General features: G+C 33.3%; 1 protein-coding gene across 3 annotated transcripts; it reads right to left on the bottom strand.

Annotated features, from left to right (window-relative positions):
* Positions 1 to 2,864: 2,864 nt before the first annotated feature.
* LOC148880102 (pfkB-like carbohydrate kinase family protein) lies at positions 2,865 to 9,824 on the bottom strand. 3 transcript variants are annotated; one of them, XM_088961930.1, is made up of 8 exons: positions 9,666 to 9,824; positions 9,456 to 9,503; positions 8,153 to 8,370; positions 7,767 to 7,979; positions 7,362 to 7,559; positions 6,714 to 6,854; positions 6,040 to 6,156; positions 2,865 to 3,333 (listed from the first exon to the last, which is right to left on the bottom strand). In XM_088961930.1, exons 2-8 carry the CDS (start codon positions 9,472 to 9,474, stop codon positions 3,208 to 3,210), a joined length of 1,032 nt encoding a protein of 343 aa, XP_088818056.1. In that variant the 5' UTR covers positions 9,475 to 9,503; positions 9,666 to 9,824; the 3' UTR covers positions 2,865 to 3,207. The 3 variants fall into 3 exon arrangements, with proteins under 3 accessions (XP_088818056.1, XP_088818057.1, XP_088818055.1); XM_088961931.1 differs by having other exon boundaries at positions 8,153 to 8,247; positions 9,666 to 9,809; XM_088961929.1 differs by lacking the exon at positions 9,666 to 9,824 and having other exon boundaries at positions 9,456 to 9,651.
* Between the last annotated feature and the right edge of the window lie 8,095 nt (positions 9,825 to 17,919).

Genomic DNA, 17,919 nt, shown 5'->3' on the forward strand with positions numbered 1-17,919 from the left:
GTCAAACTTTTACTCATAATAGTCTTAGGAGTCAAACTGTTAGACTCAATAATCCTATTAGGACTCAAACTAAGTTGTCATATCCTATTTCAATTCAAAGAACTCAATAACTCTAATCCTTCTACTATGCAATGACTGAAATTTTAAACATCTCTCTCTCTCTCTCTCTCTCTCTCTCTCAATTATATATATATATACTAAAACACAACAATCTAGAAATTTTATCTTTTTTTATTTTTTTTATTTTTTATTTCATGTCATTTTTTAAACAACCAATGAGATGCTCTCCTTCCCCATAAAAAATTACCTAAAATCTCTCTCTCTCTCTCTCTCTCTCTCTCTCTCTCTCCCACATGTTCCCAATAACCTAAATAGTATCATCTCCTAAATTTTTACCTCCCACATTTTCTCCTAAATTATCTCTAATTCCTATTTATCTCCTAAATTAATTTAATAATTTAATATTTTACAAAATTAATAACGAAATTATGTGATAATAATATTAATTGTAATTTTATAGATTATTAATTTCAATAAATAATTAATATTTTAGAATTTAAATAATTATATTATTTAAATAACTAAATAATATTCTAAATAACTAATTTCACTTATATAAATTAATAATTCTAGAAAATAACTTTCAAAAAAATTAATATTTATTAATAATAATTCAAATCTTGATCTATATTTAATTTATATATTTATATATGCTAAGATTAATATTTATTGTATTTTCATTAATTATTTATTGTTTTTTGTGATAAGTATATTTTTAATAATTATGTAATAATCTATTTATTTTGTTATTTAAGAAAAAAAATTCAATAGTTATTAAAGATTAAACTACTATTATTTAACTTTCTAAATTTAATTTATTGTATTTTTGTTATAATTTATTGATTACTTTTTATTAAAGATTAAACTATTATTTGATATTATACTATTTATTGATTAATTTAATATATTTTTAGTATTTATTTAATTTTGCAATTATTGTATTTATTATTTTCATTAATTATTTATTGTATTTTCATTATCAGTATATTTTTTAGTAAACATGTATTTCCCTATAAATTTTCAGTAATTGTTAGAGATTAAGCTATTGTTATTTATTAGAGATTAAACTATTAATTTAGTTGAAATTAGGACTATTCACGGGTTGGTTCGGTTCGATTGTAGGTTGCTTAGCCAACCAAAGAAACCTGGTTAGGTTGGGGAGTTAGTCACTCGAAATCAACTGACCACTAGTAAAAATTAGCCAACTCAGGTTGTACTAGTCTGGATCAATTTTTATTTGATTGGTCAGTTCAAAAAATTTAAACTTAAAAAATTAATTTTAAATTAAAAAATTTACAATGACATTATTAAAAGATAAATTTAAAAATTAAATTTATGACATAAAATATTTTTGACTAAAAAATATGGAAACTTTTCCACATTTCCGTATTAAAAAAATTATATATATATATATATATCGGGTTTGGAATTGTTGAACCAAAGCTGATCAGAAGTACTAGAAATCAACCAAATCAGGTCAAATTAGTCGGGTTGGTCAGTTTCATTAGTTTGATAAACAATCTTAGTTGAAATTAATTATTGTTATTTTTGTATTGTAAAAAAAATTATTAAAAGTAGTATATAAAATATAAGGGAAAATCTATGATGCAGGAAAGATATGGTATCGGAAGAGTTTTGACCAATCAAAATCCACCCATGAATTTTGATAAATAACACCTAATTAGCTACCACACTTATGATACCAATTTGGTCAAAAAATTTTAGATATCATATCTTTTCTATATCATAGTCAAATCAAAAATATAAATAATTATTAATTATTTAAAAAGTTAAAAATATAAAACAATTGTATAATTTTACGCATTTCTATTGTTTAGCTTTTGCTTAAATCTTGTGCAATGCATGGGTCCCCGCTAATAAACAAACTATAACTAAACAATCAAGCTCTATTATTGGACCCTACAGAAAAATTATAAAATGGCAAAAATACCCTTCATGTTCAATTCAGTCCAAATCCCAAGTATCATCACTATGCGATATCAGGACCTGTTGTAAGCCTTCTGTCTAGAATAAGTCTTCAAGGGTGCTGATTGATTCCTATCACAGTGTGGGGTTACCCCACTTGTCCAACGAGTTCAAATGCTATGGAAAACTTCAAGAAAGATCCTCCAAGAGCAGTAATGGGCCAGTGTGATTCATCTTCCCCATCGGAGTGTGGTTTTTCCAAGGTTCAAAATATCAATAACCAATACATCGGTAGGGGCGTATCAGGTGTTTCGATACTCGTTTTTTTACCTTTTTTTTCTTTTTTTTTTTCAAAACTGGTTCAGGGGAGCCGGTCTAGGACCCCTCCATCCCCTGAACTGGTCAGACCCCTGATACACCCACTGTAGGGGCGTATTGAAAGGGTCCCGAAACGATACATATCGGCCGATACAGGCAGATACGCAACGATACATTAAACCTTGGGCTCTTCTATCACAGGTATACGCATGAATCCAATTTTTGGAGTAACTTTCTCTGAACAACCTTTAAAGAAAAGGAGAGAGACAGGATATGCAGGGAAGAGAAGATTCTATCTTCTCTGCAAATATAAGCATTGAATTTTCAAACGAACAAGAAAAAAAAAAAAGGTTGATTCAACATGGCAGCAGAGCATTACTTCTTCATTTGTACTACATTTTACTTTTCAATGCCTTTGAAGCAAGAGAGGTCCAATAATTGACTTCTGCGCTTGTTAAGATGGGATATCTACCATGGGATGATTTAAATGGCTGATCTACCAAGAAGATCAGATGTGTAAGTAATTGGTTTAAATACTTTCAGAAGCGAGGTGAACTGCATTTTCCCCCTTCTAATCCTGCTACCTCAATTTATTTAGCATGCTTCATTGCAAGTAAAAATGATAAAATCAATGGCCGTACCAATTTGTTTAAGTGACAAACTGGGACTGAAAAAAGAACCAAATGAAGAACAGATATCACTCCTTAGAAAGGAATCTCAAGCTACATTAGTTGGATACAACAAATTTAAAGGAGGGATGATGCTTTCTGATCATGCATCTAGCTTGGGCAAGATTTGAAGGAGTGCATCTCTTGTGGGCAAGGCAGGAACAGAGATCAAGCCTTGGAAAGGGAAACTCAAGCAACATTAGTTGGATACAATTCACATGAGGGATGATGCATCTTATGTGGACAAGATTTGAAGGACTGCTTGTCTTGTAGGCATAGCAGGAATTGCTCCTCTTTCTGTAACAGTGAGGGCACCACAGGCATTTGCAAATAAAATAGCTTCCCTTAACCGCTTCTCATCCTGCGGAAAAACACAAAGCATCTTAAGCACATAATAAATGTATCAGTTAAGACCATGTGAAGTTTTAACCTTAGAAGGTGACTGCAGACTCTTCTGTAACACTATAATTTCATTTATTTATCTACATGATCTAGGCCTTTCACCTTCTCAGATTTAGAAACTACAGATATCCTCTCACTCCTACTCTCAAGTGTCACAGGGGCATCCGTGCATGAATACACATTGTGTATGCAGATGCCAGAAACATAGGCTTGGCTTATTAAAAGTAATTAACATAAACTACTGGTTCTTTTTTTTTCCATTTTTTTTTCTGGCAAGAGACCACTGGTTCTAGATATGGTGATGAAGATGAATAGAAACTTGGTGCACATGCATGTCCATCCAAGAAAGACCAGCAAGTATGTCTTCCAACTTGGTATATATGCATCTCTTTTCAATTTCCTCCAAATTTTAACCTTACACACTTCAAATTATTTCTCTAAATAATCCCTATAAAACCCTGGTGGATCCCAAGTTTGATTAAGCCACCCCTATATTTACGCCCCTATTATCACATTAAACCAAATTTCAAAAAACCCAACTAAAAACTGCAGTTTCCAAAAGTTACCAATTCTAGGAACTCTTCCATATTCAATCCACCTCCTTATAATTTTCTTTTTAGAAATTTCTGCATATTATATGAGTTTCAACCCTAGAATAGCTTTTTAATCAAATATCATAACCCTATAACCCTAGATAAATCTCCTTAATCAAATATCATAACCCTGAACCTTGGACCTAAACTCTCAAAAACATAAATTTTCTTTCATCTTTCCCCCGGAATTTTGCTACAAACTTTAGCCTTAGATCATTTTTTTTTTATAAGTTCCTTAGATCATATTAGTCACACATTAATTGGTATGAGAGTGGTCAACCCTTCAGGGACTATTGCTTGGTGTAATAGTAAAATCTCAGGGCAACAAATGTGAAAACATGGGTATGAGCCTAAAAATGAATTGCCAAAGGTTAGGACCATATCAAGTCCACCCCTTCCAAGACCCCAGATGGACGGGACCAACATTGGGTAACTTCCTTCAGAGTAGTCAACCCTACATCATTTGGTATGAGAGCAGTAAAAATGATCCACTTCTTCACTATGATACCTGGACACCTGTACATGCTCAGCATACCAGTGTTGGACATAGTTTGTACCCAATATGCCAATAGACACTGCATGGACACTTCTACAATATATTTTATGGTGTTATAACAATTTTAGAACATGTGAAATGATATGTTTGAACAAATTAATATGTATATGTTAGAAGCTTAATTAAATTTAGCAAGATATACATATTCAGATATGTCACTTAGTTTCAAAAACTAGATATATAAGCATGATAAATGGGTACCTACACCCATATTTGTCTCCAAAATCTTAGGAAATAGTGTCATCTTTCATCTCCCTGTTTCCCAAATTTGTGTCCATGTCATCCATGTCCAGGCATCATTACTTCATCATTATGCCATCATGGGAGATGGGAGATGTTATCATCATGGCTTGGAAATTTGCACTGAGTAAGTTCAAAGAGGCTACACAGGCTTTCATTAAGTAAATGTAGGGTATATGAAATACTCGTATGTAAATTTAGTGCTCTTAAAAGGCCATATCCATCATTGCCTTCTCTCAAGTAGACAGAGCACAATTAAAGAAAAATGCTTCCACTGCATTTGTTTTGCACACCTCCAAGGATAATTCCTGGCTCTTTCTAAGAACATCATGTTGCAGCAACCTTACATCTTATAATACAGCATATTATGTATTCTCTGTTCATAATGAGTATAACACAAATTTTTTATCCTTGAGTACAATTGATCAAACAACTGGATGATTTCCAACCCATGGACCTTTTCCTTTGTGAAACATTTTAAGTCAAACCTAATAGAATGTCTCATCCATTAAAATGTCCACTTAAAATCATCATTCCAACTTGTGGAACTTAAAAATCATCTTCTTTAAATGGAATAAAATCATAAATCTCCTATTCCTTTTGATTAATCATTAATTTATTTTAGTTTGTAAGCAAGGCGGGCCTATAAGATTAATATAGGACTAAGGTCTGGAATCAACAAAACAACTCAAATCAAATCAATACAACTCAGTTATAACCCCACCTATTTTCTGTCAACAAGTCTGCAGAAACAATGTGCATGCATTTTACCAAGTTAGCTAGCTGACATCTTTGAGACTGATACCCAAAAATAAAATATTTATAAGGTCCAGAAATCAAGCAAGTAGACAACATAAGTTATTTTAACACCAATGAAGAAAATGGTGAAAAGTCATATGCAACAATTACAAAAGAAAAAAAACATTCATTTTGTGGCAAGGTAACGAGGCAAGCTCAAGGAACAAATACTTTTGGGGATTACTGGAAGATTATAATGCCAATATCTAAATCAGTCACAAACAGACCATTTGGAATAAACTCATGAAATGAAAATCCCTAAAGAAATTGATCAATACTGAAACATACTAAAAAAAGCAGAGTCAAACAATATGAAAAGTGGCAGTAGAAACAGGAACGGAAAAGAGAATGGAGAACTAAGAATTGAACTAGATTTTGCTAACTACTAGTCTACTACTGTATGATAAAACGCTAATCTTAATGAGCAACATAAACAATAGACAGACACCAATGATTTAGGCAAGGAGAGAAAAGGTACCTTATACAGATTTAGGTCAGATGCCAAACTACTCAGTATCCCACTGACAAATGCATCACCAGCACCAGTTGTGTCAATGGATTTAACTTTAACACCACCAACCTTACCCTTAAATTCCTGCAATATGGGTTAATTACAAAGAGAAGGTAAATGATAAATAATGCTGTAGTGAATTAATTCAAGGGAAATCCAGTGGTTTGCCAAACATAATCACAACTCCTGCAGGATCCAAAAGTTCTCAATCTAAGGATACATTTAGTGAATTAGTGTTTCATAATTAGGTGCCATTAACAAGTATCAACACGAAGTGCAATTTTTTCAATTTGATACTCCTGAAGCAACAGAAAAAAGTACTGGATTTCTTTATGATGCTTTTGAGGCATATGAAGGATGTTTTATGGCTCTTAATCAAAGAGAATCCAGATAGCCGATGAGTTCTTTTCCTGTGAATATTCTTTGAGAAATCATGTTTAAACCAGTCTGCATTCCTCGTTAAATACAGTCTGGTAAATGCACATACAAATACAACATGCTTAGGATTTAGGAACCATTAAGAAACTTCACCTTCATGGACCTATTCCATAACATCAAAATGTAGGTGCAAAAGGATTATTTTTCAAGGAGGGCTTCCAGTTAATATTTAAAATCCTAGCCAAGAAAAGTCATATGCTTACCTTAGTGTAATACCTGCATCCTTTTTGCCCTTCAGTTACAAGCAAAAGTTTAAGATTAGGACGGAAAAGCTTCTTTAACACCACATTATCATCATAAGGATCATCACCTCCCGTCAAGAATGAGATTTCTTCCTCGCTTATCTGCAAATAGTTCAAAAGATGATTCAGCTCTTATTTAAATATAGGATTAATGATTTCTTTTCATTGAAACTATTTTACACTTATTTTAAAAATATGACCATTTATTTTAAATATATGATCAAGGGAAAGGCTTGAATGAGAGAAAGGTAGAAAATTGTGGAGCTCTATGCCAGCTGTTTTGTCTTGGTGTATTTGGAGGGAGAGGAATCAGAGAGTATTTCAGAATAGGAGTAACTCCTTGGAAGATCAAATCAGGAAGACTCTGGGCACTATCCATTCCTGGTTGGCTGCAACAGAGCAATTCAAAGGAGTTGCCCATCAAATTATTTGGACCCTGCCATTTTGTTTTTGTAAGGCTGGCAGGGCAGGAGTGATCAAAATTCTAACTTGTAAAGATTTTATGTGCATGGCCTTTTTTTAAATGAATACAATCAATACTTTACCTTTTCTTCAAAAAAATATATATTTTCCATTTCAATGTTAAATGTCATATTTTAGAAGTTATACCTTGATGATGTCTGCTTGGTCCCATATACTCATTATGCCCTGCCTAGCAGACTCCGCTGATGGCCATAGTGGCAATCTCAAATTTGGATCATAAGAGAGGATGCTACCGGACCTTTTTGCAATGTTCATTGCAGAAAGATGTGTTGAACGACATGGTTCCTCAATCAAACTAATTGAGCCATAATGAAAGATAGTTGCCTGCATTTGCATTTGTTCAGATATAAAGAGACAAAGAAGAAATTTCTGTATATTAATAACAGTTTTGAGGTTTAAATCATTAACAACATTTTATCATGTTTCATTTTTTTTTTCTGGATCAGTAACATTTTATCATGTTTCACATTGAAAGAAGAAAAAGAAGTTCCATATCCACATAATAAATAAGAGACCACCAACTCTAATTACCTTCTTAATAAGGCCCACATCAAGTTCTGACTCACGAAGAAGCATATCTGCACTTGGATGGCGGAAAAACAAAAATTCTCGCTCGCCGTCAGCTCTAAGTGTAACAAATGCTAGAGCAGTCCGTGCACCAGAATCAAACCGCACGCCAGAGATGTTGACATTATTTTGCTTCAAAATGTCAGCTAACATGTGCCCAAACTCATCATCACCTACCTGTTACACAAGTGTCAAAATTAAGTTCTGCAACTGGCTCCATAAATGGCAAAATACCAGAGTTTCTGGAATGAATCTAAAAGAAAAAAAGAAAACAATATGATAGCTTGTGCGTAGCATAAAATAAAGATGAAAGAAGTCCTGGTCCTGACTGCAGAGATGATCAAATGAACCTTGCCAATAAAAGCTGATGATCCTCCCAGTCTTGATATCCCAACAGCAACATTAGCTGGAGCCCCACCTGGAACTTTCTTAAATGTAGGTGCTTCTGCAAGTGAAACTCCATTAACAGTTGGAACAAAATCTATCAACATCTCCCCAAAACAAACAACGAGTGAGTTATTTCCTTGGGTCCCCCCTCTTTTATCAGAAGGAAGAGATTTAGATGCATCTACACAAAAACAATTACCCCAAAGTCAGCAAGAACTTATTTCCAAATGATTTAATCCAATTATTAACAGGGAAGGCTTTGGAGCTTCAATAGATATTATGCTGCAGAATAGATGGAAAACAGTACTCCATCCTACTCAGAAAAGAAAACACTATATTCTAGATCAGGCACCAGACCAATGCACCCAAAATCTTAAAATCTATTCCAGACAAGTTGAGTTACAGCATCCAGCTTGACAGAATACACTACCATTTTTCATATGAGATAGCAAAAGCAAAGCTAGGAAATATATTTCTTTACTAACGGAACCGTAGGCGATTTGCAGTACAAGTTCGTATGACCTCAACAATGTAAAAAGATAGGTCAGTTAACATCAAGAAAAAACACAACTAGACCAATCTGTTACAAAAGGAATACTGAATGCGGTCAATCACTTAGAGGGTGGTGAGGAGATACCAAGAGAAACCAGATTGAAACCCAGCAAGTCGGAGATAAACCATTGTTTTCACTTATTTACAGCTTATATCTTCTCACTAATCCCCTGACTTAAAACTTTTGAACCCAGAGCAACACTCCGGGTAGTCAGTAGATCAGCTGTAACAAACCTGCATCATCTTGCAGTTGAAAAGACCAGATTTACTAAAATCTACTATGTATACAAGTTCAGATAAATACTCAAATCCACTCTGCCAATCTAACTAGCTCCGAGTTCTTCCAGGATATGTCATTAAAACATTTATTCTTTCCCTTTTTCTCTTATCCTTTCCTGTTTTATTCTTTGGATAAGTTGATCCGGAAAGCAAAGTGAAACCCACATCTCCAACAGATTCAATTTCCAAGATTCTTTCTTGTATATTTTAAGGGAACAAGAATAAAATACCAATCAGGAAAAAAGAGGAGTAAATAAACAGGGGAGGTCAAAATGAAAGGCAAAGAGACAGAGATAAACAATCATGCTACCGGTTTGTCTCAGATAATAGATCTCGAATTAAAAAAAGAAAAGAAACAACAAGAAGGTTCGATTTTTTAATAGAAATGAATTCGAACCACAACCAAATCAAGAATCAAAATTCATAGCTGGGCACCTGAAGTGCGTTGAGCCATCTTGATGCTAACGTGCGAGAGTCTTAACACTGCGCGAAGAGAGCAAATATTGAAACTGAAACAGTAACAAAAACAAGAAGAAAGAAGAAGAAGAAGAAACAGGAGCGAAAACAGAGGACGATCCGGTGGAAGACAGGAAGAAGGGAAGATGGTGGTGAAATAATAACAAAAGCAGAGGAGAAGAACTTTACATTATAATAATAGGAGCATTAGAGGACATCCATTTTCTGATAAATCTAGTCGTTTTTTTGTTCATTAATAAATTGACAAATGATAAATCATTAAATCTGGCCAATAAGCCACAAGCGGTATTCTGAAAGGATAAAGATAGTCACGACTACGTATCGAATAGGGATACCTTTTGTCTTTTTCTTTTTTAAGGGCAGTACCGTAATCAGCCCAGCCCGATTCCTACTTTTTAGGCTGCAAACGGATTGAACGGATATAAGTATATCCAAATTTGATTAATTCAATCGGATCGTGTGCATCCTGCATTTTATTAATAAAATGAATTTAATATAACAAAATAAATTATAAATTACTTGTATGCAACTTGAACGTGTGATGTATCATCCACGTATTCCTCTGAGTCCAGATCTTCTGGTAATTCAATCGGTGATAAAGGCGTGTGATGTGTGGTATCTACAGCAATTATAGAATATCTCCAGTAACTTACAAAAGGAGATGACGAAAATAAAAATATCGACTGATACGTATTGTTGTGCGATCCTTCCGATATTCTATAGTGGGTGTATCAAGGATTTGACCGATTCAGGGGATGAAGGGTCTTAGATCGATTCCTCTCAATCAATTTTGAAAATAAAAATAAAAAAACAAGTATCAAAACGCCTGATACGCGTTTTGTTATTCCTTTGTATAGTTACTTTGAATTTCCCAGGGGCCAGGTCGTAGAGAACCGTAGGTGAAGGGTAGAGCTTTGATCTGAAATTCTGAATGAATGCATCCTTAAAAGTTTACCACTTTGCCCCCGGAAAAGGGCATTTAATTACGACAACATCCTCGTTGTCGTTGCTGTCTCTCACCCTCTCTGACCTGGTCTGTACCAGAGCCACCTGTCGTCGTCGTCGTCACTGGAAATAAAGGGAGACGCCGACGCGTCACTTCTGAGTGCTCGAAGGATGATGCCATTACAGATAATCCTAATTCCTAGGATTCCAGACTCATACTGTCTGGTGGTGGTGGCTACTCACTCTGCTCTCTGCTGATTCTATTTCTGCTCTTGTTTTGATTGTTTTGTGCGGTGGAGTGGATGGTTTTGTCGGTAATGGTATATATTACTATCAGCCAGCCTGACCCAAACCTTGAGATCTCTATCTGTTTACATTTATTATGGTCATTAGTTATTGAGTCGCTCATTGAATCATCGCCCTTTGTTTTTGTTTTTTCAGGTGATAAAACCCATCAGCTTCTAGACTCATGGGTTGTCTGATGACGCTGAAATTGGTGAACAGAACAGACAAAATTATTGTTTTGTTGATTAAAATAATTAAATAAATAAAATTAAGGAATATAGTAACCCTCTCCACTTCTAGACTCATGGATTGTTTCTGATAACCCATCACCCATTTTAGCGGTTATTAAAATTGAAACGGCCCCAAATGGGGCGGGGGGTTTCAAAGAGAGTACCTGCAAAATGTAACCGTGCAAATGGATCGGAGATCCGAATCCGAATTCAGATTTCGGCTGAATGGGCTGATCGGATTTGATTGAAACTCGGCTTTCGGATTGGATCAGTTAACCAGATCTGGTTGAAAGTCGGAGCAAGGGGCCATGTGATGCACGGGATGGGCAATCCTCCCTATCTTTCACCCTCTAAGTCAAGACACTCTACTCCATCCTTGCTCGAGTTCGGGGTGAGGCACCCATTCCCTGTCGGGGATGGGGAATCTTTATTCCTCAAGTTTTCCTTACCCTAATTTAATCATCTAAAAAAATCTAATTTATGGATATTTTACAAATAGGATTTTGGGAATTTGGGGGTATTTTAGAAATTGGATTATGACAATTTGGGGGTATTTTATAAATGAAATTATGGAATTCTAGGTAAATATTAAAGTATCGTATCAGACAACTCGGATACATATATCGGATACATATATGAATACGGATACGCTTAGGAAACGCATGGATACAGCAGAAAAATATGAAAAATGCATGGATACACTATGAAAATACATACAAATTCCATAAATACAATAACATCATTAAATTTAAGATCAAAATAATCACAAATAGCATATAAATACATAGGAAATGTATATTTTAGTGATATATATAAAGAAATATATTATAATTAATACCAGGATGCATAGATATCATATAATTTTATTTAGGGTAAAATACAAAAACCTCCCCTAGAGTTTCTGACAATCATAAAAACCTCCCTTATAGTTTCATTTTAGCAAAAACCTCCCTTCTATTTTTGAAAAATTCAACAAATACCTCCCTTCCGTCAATGACCAAGACGGAAAACGTTAAAGAGATGATCATTTTTTTCAAAATACCTATTTTATCCTTTTATGAATTAATGTGCATAGTTTACTAAAATATCCCTGTCACTCAGACATTGTTCATCTTCTTCCTCACATGCATAGCGACAAAATGGCGGTGCACTCCATAATAATCCGCTCGAACACTATTAATCTTTTTCAACTGCTTCGCCATTAAAGCATTCACGGAATCTCGCATGAGAAATCTGTTGGTTCTTCTCACGGAGTCTTGCATGAGAAATCTATAGGTTCTTCTCATAGAAAATTTGTAGGTTCTTCTCACGGAGTCTCGCACAAGAAATCTGTAGGTCCTTCCTCTCCTCTGGGTCCAAAGCAAAATTCGATTGCTAGCTATGGAAACAAAAATAGAGCGCTTCTGGGTTTTTGCTCTCACTGCTTCTCCTCCACTAATCTCCTCTCCTCTTTACTCCTCTTGGGTTTAGCTTGTTTAACAGTGGCTCTTCTTTACTGGGCTTACCTAGGTGGACCCACCTAGGGAAGGTATTGGTGGAAGAAAGGAACCAGAGCCAAGCCAATACCAGGGTCGAGAGGATTCCCTGTGTTTGGAAGCATGAATCTTATGGCTGGCCTCGTGCACCGTCGGTTGGCAACTGTGATGGAGCAATGCGGAGCCAGTTGGCTCATGGCTTTCAATCTCGGAGAGTCTCGTGTCATCGTCACTTGTAACCTCAATGTAGCGAAAGAGATCTTGAACAACTTTGTCTTTGTTGATTGTCCTATGAAAGAGTCAACTTACAGTTTGATGTTCAACCGAGCCATCGGATTCACTCCTTATGGTGTTTACTGGAGAATACTTCGAAAAATCGCTACCACCCATCTTTTCTACCCAAAACAAATCAACGGGTTGGAAGAGCAGAGGTTCTGAATCACCAATCAAATGGTATCATCTCTTTAACATTTTCTGTCTTGGTCATTGACAGAAGGGTGAAGCAGTTGAAGAACCTATAGATTTTCTGTGAGAAGAACCTACAAATTTCTCGTGCGAGACTCCGTGAACGCTTTAATGGTGAAGCAGTTGAAGAAGAGGAGCAATGTTCAAGCGGATTATGGAGTTGCTGAGATAGGGCTATTTTAGTAAAAACATATGCACATTAATTTTTAAAAGGGTAAAATAAGTATTTTGAAAAAATGTTCATCTTTTTGATGTTTTCCGTCTTGGTCATTGACGGAAGGGAGGTATTTGTTGAATTTTTTAAAAATAGAGGGAAGGTTTTTGCTAAAGTGAAACTATAGGGGAAGTTTTTATGATTGTTAGAAACTTTAGGGGAGGTCTTTGTATTTTACCCTTTTATTTATAATGCATCAATCAAGAGTCCAAGGCACTAAGCGTATGCACCTATTATATTTTAATTTTATATAAATTATTTTTATTTTTATTTTTTAACATTAACAAAAGTCAACTAAATATTAAATTCTCAAATACAAATTAAAATATTAATTAATAATGTATAAAAATCTAATCTTAACTTAAAGTATATCAAATTTGTTAAAATTTATAATATAAATATCATATCAAAATTCATAATTTTAAATTACTAAAATAATCATTATTTTATTAATATTTTATTTATATAATTTTTTAATATGAAAAATAAAATTTTGAAATAAATATAAATTAATGGATTTGATAAATTCAATTTAATGTTATATTCTTAAATATTTTATAAATAATAAATATGTTGTTATTACTTATTGATATAAATTAAAATATTAATTAATAATTTGTAAATATATACAATAATTTTAATATGCATATCATTTGAAAATTTATAAATTTTAAGTATTAAAATAATTATTCTATTCTTAATATTTTATTTGTATAATTTTCTTGATGTTAAAAATAACCTTTTTATATAAACATGGATTTGATAGATTATTTATTGTATTAGTTTATAAAATATTGTTTTTGAATATTATTCTTTTGAAATTTTAGTTTTTCCTTGTATTTGTTTTGAAATTTTAGCTAGAGTTTTTTTTTGGTAACAGAGATTGAAAAAATTGCATGTAGAGACAGAAGTTAATAAAGTTTATTTTATTTGATTTATTATCATAAGGATAAACATGGATTAGTGGCTTAGAATTGCATTTAAGGTGTAAAGCTCTAGGTGCACTTTGGTATCCGAGTTCTTATCATCATATTTGCACTTTTTTTATAGAGAAATACTACGTATCAATGCATAGCGGTCTGTATCGTATTGACCGATACAATGCGATACAGGCCGATACAAATCTGTACCTATGGGATATGCTTCTATTTATAGCATATCCCATATCGCCATAGGCCGATACTGATATTTAAATCCTTGATCCTAGGATTATAAGAATATGAGAAAGACTTAGAGATATTTTAAAAATAATATTAAACCTACAGATATTTTACTAATTTATCATCGGGTTTGGGGAATTACATGCAAACCTCATCCCTAATTTGGGGCAAAAATATTTTCTCTATTTCCACCCCATCCCCATTTAAGATTTGAGAAAACTTGCCTCGTTCGGGGTGAGGCAAGGTAGAAGCCCCACAGTTTTACTAGGAAAATTGCCATCCCTACAATTTTAATAATTTTCTATAACTAATTAACTAATAGTAAATTAAAGGGAAATTTCTCGATCAATACCCTTTAATTTGGCTCGAGTGACAATTTGGTCCTCGAACTTTAAAAATGTGACAATCTAGTACCCAAACTTTTAATTTTGCAACAATTCAGTAATTAGCATAAAAAGACAAAAATACCCATTTCATTTTTCAATAACAGAATTTGAGTCATTTTCGAAATGACAAAAATGACCACCATATTGAGGGACTTCTCTTTTGCCTTCGCCTTGGCCACAAAATCTGGTGAGCCTGCCCTCGGATAATAAAAAACCTCAAAAGGCCTATTTACTCCCGCTAATTCAGCAGCCTCTACTACAGATTCAGTTGGAACCCTGCACCTACTACTCCTTAAGAACCCCTCTCCACTTCCAAACCCCTCTTCCATTTTCACAATGGGAGAAGCCACAGAGCACAAACCCAACATGTTAATTCCACCAAACACAGTCCATATTGGCACTTGACCTCGCGGTGCGTCCCACGGTAAATGTGCAGTGGGGGAATATTGAATCTGCACAAAACCTGGAAACCGAAAACCCACCTCCATTGTTTGCACCGCTTGGTGTCAAGATCTTCGAGAACGACAAAATCTTTTTCTTAGAATCCTTAACGTCACCGTCCTACGACAATCCCGTTACAACCAGCAGTATACGAATCATTTTGGAAAACGATCGATCCAACAGTTCAAGACGTATTTTTGCAAAAACCTCATCAGTATCAGGATCCGCTAAGAACATAATCGACACGAATTTGCGCAGAATCATGTGCCTGATGCAGGCTAGAGAACTAAAATCTTGAGAAGAAGCTTGCTCTACATGGCCTTGTGGGAAGTAGTAAACCGTGGAACCGACAGTGGGGATTTTTAACTCATTTTGAAGTTATACTTTGTAAGACAATTAGCACACTAAGAATAAAAATAGACTATTCCCCTCAACGAATAGGTTGTCACTCCAACAATTTGTTCCTCTAAAAAAAAACAAAAAAAAAAAAATAGAGATCATAATCTCCTACAATAGCTTGCCATCGAAAGTCCATCTCTCCTCTTTACTATTCTTCTACAAGGAAGCGAAGATGCTTCCCTTCCGGAGTGGACATACCCTTCAAATGAACGATACCATGTGATAAACTTTTCATTTTTGCAACCTCTTCTTCTCCTTCTATCTCATCGTCGCTGTTGTATATGAATCGAGTGTGCTTCCCTATAAACCCCAGCATTTTCTTCTGGTTCACATTCATCTTTCTCAGCAATGACCAAGTGAATAGAGTCATTCAAGATTCAACAACCACTGTTCTTTTCATCCATCCCCGTGACGGACTGAACACAAAGTAGATTAGATTTTAGAATTCAATTGAATTGGAGGGAAAAAGAATGGTTGGTCAATGAATGCCACCTCTCCTCTTTGTTCCTTCAACCCAAATAGAAGAGAAAGGGGAATAGGGTAAAAAGAAAGGAAAAGGGTAAAATCTGAATTTTATCATAAATGTTAGTTTTGGCATTATGAAATTATATCATCTCACGTGATGGCTTTGACTGATGGTGTACGGCCAAGCACCATATTGTCGCAAATTGAAAGTTCGGGTATTGGATTGTCGCATTTTAAGGTTTGGGGACCAAATTGTAACTCGAGCCAAAGTACATGGTACTGATCGGGAATTTTCCCAAAATTAAATTACAATATTTTATGATAATTTCCAAAAAAATATTGAAATTGCTATTGATTAGTAATAATGTATAGTAAATTAATTATTTATAATAACAATAATTAATGTAAATTATTTACTTTTTAAGCCTAAATTATTTACTATTAATCAAAGTAAATGTAATTATGGTAAGTTACATTATTTATAATTAAAAGTAAACGATTTGTTGTTAATTAATGTAAAACCAGGTATAATCGAAGTCAACCAAGTGGTCTAGATTAGTGTGGATAGACTTAATAATTTTCCTAAATTATTTAATAATTATTTATTGAAATAATAATAGTGGATTGTTATTTAAACAATTATGAAACAATTTTTGATAGATTAATTTTCCTAAATTTTTTAATAATTATTTATTAGAATAATAACAATGGATTATTATTAAAATAATATTGGAGAATATTTTTTTCATAGATTAAGTTCTTATTTTTAATTACTTATTTAAAAAACAATTATGGATTATTTGTTAAGAGTTTCCCTAAATTATTTGATAATATTGATTTTATAGAAATTAGTAAATTACACTAATTAGCAATATCTTTTATCAATAAATTATTATTGTAAAAATTTAATAAAAATTTATTGAATTACAATGATTAATGCAAATTACGCTAAATGTTGAAATTTTGAACATTTATTAATAACCAAAAATTATTAAATAATGAATTGTTTATAAATTTTTGGTAGATTATTAAATTATTTAATATTTGTTAAATAATGGATTTTTTTAACAATAGATTATTATTTAAGAATAGATTATTTAACAATAATGGAAGATGCCATGAATATATAGGAAATATGAATTCCCCTTATTCCCCTCTTTTGCTTGAAATCACTTCTATATATATAAATATTAATTGATTTGGAAAACCAAATCTTAATAAATTGTGGCCCTATTTTTATGGGAAAGTGGAGAAAATAGAGGGGAATTAGAGATAGAAGTGGAGAGGATAAACCATATATTGAGCTAATTAAGGAGAGAAGTTAGATTGTTATATAAAGTGTGAGACACGAGTTGTGGGGGGAGAGAGAGAACCCAATGGGTAGGGAGAGAAATGAAGATAGAGGGTGCTGAGATAGAAAATTGGAAGTAGTGGGAAGGGGGAGAGGAGAGAGAGTCAAGGAGAATGCATGGTTGGGGTAATGGAGCAAGGAGAAGCAAGGTGACGTGGACTGTCTTGCTATATATATAGATAGATGTATATATTTATAAAAAGACATGTATATATTACGACATTTATTTATAAATATGTTTATATTATATTTTTAGTATTTTTTATAAAAATATGTATATATTAATATATATGATGAAAATAGTTGAAAAAAATACTTATATCTTTTGTTTTTCTTTATATAAATTCTTTACAATTTTTTTTAATAATTTATTAACTTTTTCATAATTTGAATCGGATCGTATCAAATTTGGATATCCAACATCCTTAACGGATTCAAATTCGCATCATCTCATTTGTGAGATCTGATCGGATCTCAAAAATGTACTATCATATTGGGTTTGGATATACCGTGATTTGAATCCAATCCATTCCATTTGCATCCCTAGCAAAATGCTAGAAAAATTCAAATCAATACATAGAAAACTTATAAGAAAATGTGAACTAA

The sequence above is a fragment of the Nelumbo lutea genome, chromosome 1 (assembly GCF_056320005.1).
Source record: "Nelumbo lutea isolate HS-2025 chromosome 1, American lotus-T2T, whole genome shotgun sequence".
In the NCBI taxonomy this organism is placed as follows: Eukaryota; Viridiplantae; Streptophyta; class Magnoliopsida; order Proteales; family Nelumbonaceae; genus Nelumbo; species Nelumbo lutea.

Excerpts from the sequence above, each read along its gene's own strand:
- LOC148880102 (XM_088961930.1), bottom strand. Across the intron at positions 7,980-8,152 it reads CATCAGCTTTTATTGGCAAG|GTAGGTGATGATGAGTTTGG; the intron begins GTTCATTTGATC and ends CTTGTGTAACAG. Across the intron at positions 6,855-7,361 it reads ACCAAGCAGACATCATCAAG|ATAAGCGAGGAAGAAATCTC; the intron begins GTATAACTTCTA and ends AACTATTTGCAG.